Source organism: Octopus sinensis, linkage group LG10, assembly GCF_006345805.1.
Source record: "Octopus sinensis linkage group LG10, ASM634580v1, whole genome shotgun sequence".
Lineage (NCBI taxonomy): Eukaryota > Metazoa > Mollusca > Cephalopoda > Octopoda > Octopodidae > Octopus > Octopus sinensis.
Genome location: NC_043006.1, coordinates 44099176 through 44106675, shown reverse-complemented (window position 1 = coordinate 44106675; position 7500 = coordinate 44099176). Strand labels below are relative to the sequence as shown.

General features: G+C 38.3%; 1 protein-coding gene across 11 annotated transcripts in view; it reads left to right on the top strand.

Moving 5' to 3' along the window:
• Positions 1 to 7500, top strand: part of LOC115216522 (misshapen-like kinase 1) — an 835290-nt gene that overhangs the window by 225623 nt on the left and 602167 nt on the right. For all 11 annotated transcript variants that reach the window (XM_036506597.1, XM_029785962.2, XM_029785961.2 and 8 more), the window contains exon 16: positions 4653 to 4741. In XM_036506597.1, coding sequence (XP_036362490.1) covers positions 4653 to 4741 — 89 coding nt within the window. The remainder of the gene's footprint in view (positions 1 to 4652; positions 4742 to 7500) is intronic.

Sequence of the window (7500 nt, the reverse complement as noted above, 5' to 3'; positions counted from 1 at the left end):
CAGAGTGCCTAGCTAATGGCAGAGTGCCTAGCTAATGGCAGAGTGCCTAGACAATGGCAGAGTGCCTAGCTAATGGCAGAGTGCCTAGCTAATGGCAGAGTGCCTAGCTAATGGCAGAATACCTAGCTAATGGCAGAGTGCCTAGCTAATGGCAGAGTGCCTAGCTAGCAATGGAGTGCTTAGCTAACAACAGGGTGCCTAGCTAATGATGAAGTGCCTAACTAATGATGGAGTGCCTAGCTAACAATGGAGTGCCTGGCTAACGATGGAGTGCCTAGCTAGCAACGCAGTACCTAGCTAATGATAGAGTGCCTTACTAATGATGTAGTGCCTTATTAATCATGGTGGAGTGCCTAGCTAATGGTGGAATGCTTAGCTAATGGTGAAATGCCTAGCTAATGGCAGAGTGCTCAGCTACTGATGGAGTGCTCAGCCAATGATGGAGTGCTCAGCCAATGATGGAGTACCTAGCTGATGATGGAGTGCTCAGCCAATGATGGGGTGTGCTCAACTAACGACAGGGTTCCCAGCTAATGATGAGGTGCCTAGCCAATGATGGTGTCTCCAATCAACAGCAGAGTATCAAGCAGCTACATAGTTACTCAAGCTGCTAGAAACAATAGCTAAAAACTTATTCAAATCATATACTATCTTAAAGACACATTGAATAACATAGTCTGGAATACACAGTGAATTTAAAAAATGTGTATCAGTCATGGTTGGAATGCCTGTAATCATATGTTTGTTTGATGAGGTTCAAATTGGAGTTAATCAACAACATCAATAGAGTATCATCTCCACCACTAACATCGTTGCTCTTACTATCCTCAACAGTGCTCGCCTCATCTTCAATACTGTTACCGCTACCATTTCTTATAACATTATCACCAGTGTAGTAAAGATAAAGCTTCTGCCTGTAAGAATGTTGAACTTTTTAAATATCAGTAGAGAATTTACAACCCTATAATAATGTGAAAGGCACAAAGGGCTCAGTAAAACAATAAATCCTTTAATTTTACAAATTCAAAGCAATTAAACATAAATTACTGTTTTGTGTGTGAAGGCTTGTACGTTTTGTTTAATTTTTTTTTTTTTTTTTCCATATTGGTTTTTAAAGAATTAACCAGTGGGTGGTTTCAAATTTGAATCTCTTGATTGATCTGCTAGAAATAGCAATTAAATTTCTCTGAAAGTACACCATACCATCTTAATTAGTAATGAAAAGCATGTTTGATAATCTAAATCTTCTGGACCCCCCCCCCCCCAAAAAAAAGACACAAAATAAAAAAGAAGACAAACCAAATGAACATCATGTGCTGGTTGGTCATAGCTGAAAAATCCTTTGAGCACAGGTCTGCATGATTTGAGCTGACCCAAGGTCAGTTAGTCAGTCACCACTACCACCACCACCACCACCACCACCACCACCACCGTCGTCATCATCATCAACTACAACATTACTGCCACCACCACCATTCTCACTACTCTCATAGTCACTTTTATCAGTACCACCACCTTTCTTTAATTCCTTTGCTTCCAACCAATCTGTCTGAGACCACCCCTGGTTCTATGGATACTAAAGTTTTAACTCTTTTGTTACCATATTTCTTTTGAAATACACTGCTTTTTGTTTCAATTAATTTTGAAAATAACGAATAGCTTATTAATATAACTTTGTCTATATTAAGCTGGTATTTTGGAACATAAATTAATACGAAATTTTCATGAATGGTTTTACTTTAGATCACTTTTAAAACATGATGTTTGTATCAAAGAACCGGAGATGGTTTGGGGTGGGTTGATATCTGAAAGGTTATTGTGATCTAAACTGAAAGTTTCCATTGGAATTTCATGTAAATCTATGTTCCAAACACCAGCTTAATAATGATGGAGTTACTTTACTAAGTTCTTCCATTATCTTCAGAATTAATTGAAACAAAGCATCATCATCATCATTTAACATTCATTATCTATGCTGGCATGGGTTGGACAGTTTGACCAGTGCTGGCAATCTGAGGGAGCTGCACCGGACTCCAGTCTGATTTGGCATGGTTTCTATGGCTGGCTGCTCTTCCTAATGCCAGCCACTTTACAGAGTGAGCTGGGTTTTTAATTTTTTTTTTACATGGCACCAGCACTGGCTCCGCACTTGAAACAAAGCCTTTTTCAAAAAAAAAAAAAAAATGGTAACAAAAGGCTTAAAGTTACCACCACCACCACCACCAAACTCCATTTCTGCCACCATGTCATTAATACCACCATCATCACCACCCCTCAACATCATCATCAATTAACGTCTATTCTCCATGCTGGCATGGGTTAGATGGTTTGACTGAAAACTGGTAAGCTGGGGGAGCTGCACCAGGTTTCAATCTAATTTGGCATGGTTTCTACAGCTGGATGCTCTTCCTAATGCCAACCACTCCAAGAGTGTAGTGGGTGTTTTTTATGTGCCAACCGGCACGGGTACCAGTTACATAACACTGGCATTGGCCATGACTATGACCTCACTTGGTTTGACAGGTCTTCTCAAGCGCAGTGTATCACCAAAGGTCTTGGTCACTTGTCATGTCTATACCTCAGCCCATCATAGTTATGACTATATTTACCTCCATTGCCTTATTTTTATTTCTATTCTCCATTTCCACAATGTCTTTTATTCCTGAGAGAATCTTATCCCCTTTTATGCCTTGTCACTTGCTCTCCATTTTTGGTGATGTTTAGATAGTTCCTAAATGTGCACTTGCATGCTTATGTGTATACAGTAATCACTCAACTATCCTGGGTGTTACGTTCCAAACCCCTGCGACAGGTGAAAATCCATGAAGTAGGAACCGTACTGTACTCTCTCTCTCTCTCTCTTTCTCGTTTACTTGTTTCAGTCATTTGACTGCGGCCATGCTGGAGCACCACCTTTAGTTGAGCAAATTGACCCCGGGACTTATTCTTTGGAAGCCTAGTACTTATTCTATCGGTCTTTTTTGCCGAACCACTAAGTTACGGGGACGTAAACACACCACCATCGATTGTCAAGTGATATTGGGGGTGGACAAACACAGACACTCAAACATATACACACACATACATATATATATATTATATATATATATATATATATATATATATATACACAATGGGCTTCTTTCAGTTTCCGTCTACCAAATCCACTCACAAGGCTTTGGTCGGCCTGAGGCTATAGTAGAAGACACTTGCCCAAGGTGCCACATTTGAACCCAGAACCATGTGGTTGGTAAGCAAGCTACTTACCACAGCCACTCCTACGCCTGTATATTTTTTTTATTTTTGTAATTTGTGTATACTTATTTTATTATAAATGCAAAGCAACACCATGGAGGAATCGATGTAAGCTTAAATAATAAACCGCAATAGGTGAACCATGGTAAGGTGCGGGATTAATGTTTTTGTAAGAGGTGGTGGTCGTGAGGTGGGGAGTGACCGGTATATGTTTTGTTCATTTTTGTCTGAGTTGTAGCTGTTGTACATTTGAATCAGGTTTAAGGGTCCTGTTTTCATTTGTTACTGGTTTCAGTCATTTGACTGTGGCCATGCTGGGGCACCACCTTGAAGGGTATTAACCAAACAAATTGACTCCCCTATACATTTTAAAAGTCTGGTACTCTTTCTCTGAGTTTCTTTTGCTGAACTGTTTAGTCATAGGGGTGTAAACAAACTAGCACCAGTCGTCAAGTGGTGTGTGTGGGTGTGACAAACAGACAGATCTCCACACACACATAGATGCATAAATGTATGTATGACAGGCTTATGCCCAGTTTCTGTCTACTGTATCCATTCACAAGGTATCAGTTGACCTAGGGCTATAGCAGATGACACTTGCGCAGGGTTCGGTACATTGGGACTGAACCCAAAACCTTGTGGTTGCAAAACAAACTTCTTAACTGCACAGCGGAAGGATTTTCTACAAGTGTCAACGCATGGGTTATAAGGAAGCTGCTAGGACCCTATTTTGTGGGCGAATGATTGTTGCCTTCTTTTTGGGGCACAGGATGGTGTTGTTTAGCCCCTGTCTTTATTCATTAGTATCACTTTGAACTTTATTTTTATCAACATCATTGCCACAGTCCACGGCAATATCAGTAACTAAGCAATGAGGAAGGAGACTCTGTGCTAGAAAATAATAGCCAAACCTCCCTTAAATCACATCATACGTTTTTAAACGATGATAGACACATGGGACAAATGTAGTCGTTGATATAGCCTTTGATTTATAATCCCGTATAATCAGGACTGACCTGGAGCTAAACAGAAACAATTGCCACAATGATATCAGTGTTTTTATTGATTCTGGAATTAATTAATTTCAGCTTTCGTTGTGCTCAAGTTTTGCTTTGAATTTGAGAAAACCAATATTTAAATATTTTAAGAAGGAATTTTGACTGATCATTGATGTCACTTCTCTGAGAATTTCAGTTAATTTAGGCAATGGTTTACTTTTGGAAAAATATAACTGTATCTTTCAAAATCTCTCCTGTTTATTTTTTGTTTCTCTCCATGCCTTCTCACACTTTTGACACATTCCACTCATTGATTTCTTTGGTTTACAGACGAATTTAATATTATTGTCTTTCTAACAAATATTCTGTGAAATTAACTGTATACTTCTTTTTGGACAGGTGTATCCAATAATGCTACTCCTGCTGCAGCTCAAGCTCTGAGTAACGACCAGCACAACCAAGGCATGTTGCGTGCCCAAAGACCTGAGGTAATTTTAAACATTTACCCTACTTTTTTTTTTTATTTCATGCAATTGTAATGTCTAGCTTGTTCTGTTAATTCCGTCTGAACTTATTTGTTAGTATACAGAGGACCATATTTCATATTAGTGTAGAGCAGACCACATTACTACAGTGGAAAAGGGAAAAACTACACTCCTGTGTAAAGCAACTGAGAAAAAATTTAGGGTTCCCAAGCTACTGAGATGAGGTATGGAACTCGATATTCAGTTGTCATACAGACAAATGACATATACTATTTACTTTTTTTACAGATAACTGATTGTCACTTATTTGAGGAAACCATTGTTTTACATTCTGTTGCTATTCATAAATTTAACGCAAATTATATTTTATTCTCTACTTTCAAAAATAGGGAAAATATAAGCCTTAAAAGTGCAAGGTATTGAAATTTGGTTATGGGGTTAAATTTAATAGCCCTCTCTCCCACCTTGATTATCCCAATAAAATTAATAATAGTTTATCTCAAAAATGTATGCTTGACCAAGCAATTAAAAATTTTTTATCTTAAACTTAAAAAGCATGCATAAAAAAAGCATGCATAAGTTTATATAATCTTTACCCTGAAAGTAAACGCAAGTTTTTTTTTTCTTTAAGTTTAAATTAAAAATTTAAAATAAAAGTAGACCAAAAGCAAGATGGTTGAATAATATCCATAGTCAGGCTTGAGAACTCAGCAGGAAAATGTAATGATAGTTGCTTTTGATAAGACCCTATAGAGGAGATGTCTGAGGACTCTATCCTTACAACCCTCCCAGGAATAGTAAATGGTGAAAATGTATTGATGGAGTGTAAACTTATTGGATATAACGCATGAATTTTTAAATCTCCCCTGCACTACAGAAATATCGTGTTCCTGAAAGTTTTCCTTTAATAAGGAGTTTTATAATATGAAACCAATTTCCTCAGACTTCGCCGTTGTGCTGGAAGCAGTGAACATGGACTTCAATGAGAAAGTTCATTTTGGGCTATGAAACTCTGAATTACAACAAGGTTTTCGGGAGTGTAATGCTTTACAATACATGACGGATGCATCATCCTCATCATCATCATCATCGTTTAACATCCGTTCTCCATGCTAGCATGGGTTGGACGGTTCGACCGGGGATCTGGGAAGCCAGAAGGCTGCACCAGGCTCCAGTCTTATCTGGCAGTGTTTCTACAGCTGGATGCCCTTCCTAACGCCAACCACTCCGTGAGTGTAGTGGGTGCTTTTTACGTGCCACCTGCACAGGTGCCAGGCGAGGCTGGCAATGGCCACGGTCGGATTGGTATATTTTATGTGCCACCGGCACGGAAGCCAGACGAGGCGGTGCTGGCATCGGCCACGAGTCGGATAGTGCTTTTTACGTACCACCAGACCAGGGATCCTGGCTGGTTCAATTCGATTTCGATTTCGCTTGCCCCAACATGTCTTCGCAAGCAAGGGGGTTGGCATGGGTGCCTGTCGTACGGTCAGATTGGTGTATTTTACGTGCCACCGGCACGGAAGCCAGTGGAGGCGGCGTATTTAAAATTTGATTTACAATGTTAAAAGCAATACATACTGAAATATATATATTTTTAAATGATCCCATAATTCATTTCTTCGTATGTATATTATTTTTAAGTAGATATCTATTCTTTTTAAGTGTATGTATGATGTTCATGTTAATATGGACGTAGAATATAAATGGGTAGGAAAAGAGGATCCACGAATGAAATTGATTGGAAAAGTATGACTAAGAAGAGAAGATTGCCTAAGGTAGAAATAGAAATAAGATATACTGTATATTCTTTAATTATTCAATTCATGACATTAAAAAATAAATTACAAATTTATGATGACAGTGATTGTTTCCCATTTTAGTTCAGCCATTTGATAGTAGATAGTCTTGTATGTACATTTACTTGTACATACAGTTAGTTAAAGATCTGGTTTAATAATTCACATAGTTTTTAGAAGCTACCATTCATTGAGCATTTAAGTTATTTTGTTATATTTTTGCGTTATTTTATATCTTTTCTTTTATTTAAATGCTGTCTATCAAATTCTGATTCAACCGTTTTTGTAGACTGACATATTTACAGTAAATCAAGAGTTGTCTCCCTTATATTGATTTCTTTATCAAATCGTTGCGCTGAGTCCACTTTGTGAAATTGACGAGCCCTTATTCGCGACAATCATCCAGTTTTGACAGGGATTTACTGATGACAGCTTTTCAACCAGCTTTCCACTGAAACTAAATAACGTTGTTTTTAATGCAAGAGTTTGAGGTTCGCTTTCTGCAAAAGACTTAACGATTGGTTTCATTACGTCTTTTTATTCTAGTGACGTGTACGTGATTTATTGTGAAAATAAATATCTCCAGAAATTAGATTTATAGTTTTCCAAGTGTAAGTTACATTAGGTGAAAAAAAAAAAAAAAGAAATCCCAAAAGGATATATGAGGTGCGCGCGCGCACATGTATACGCAGTACTTACATATGTTTTCTATATTATATATTGTACGCATCACTCACACACACACACACACACACGTATATTAGTGTGGGTGTGTATATCATCATCATCACCAACATCGTCATACGTCCAAATTACATGCTGGCATGGGTTGGACGACTTGATACGGCCAGGATCCACATCACGTTTCATTATCTGTTTTAGTTTGGTTGCTACAGCTGGATGCCCTTCCTAACACTATGCGTGCACACACGCACACGCATACACACACACGATTTTAACATC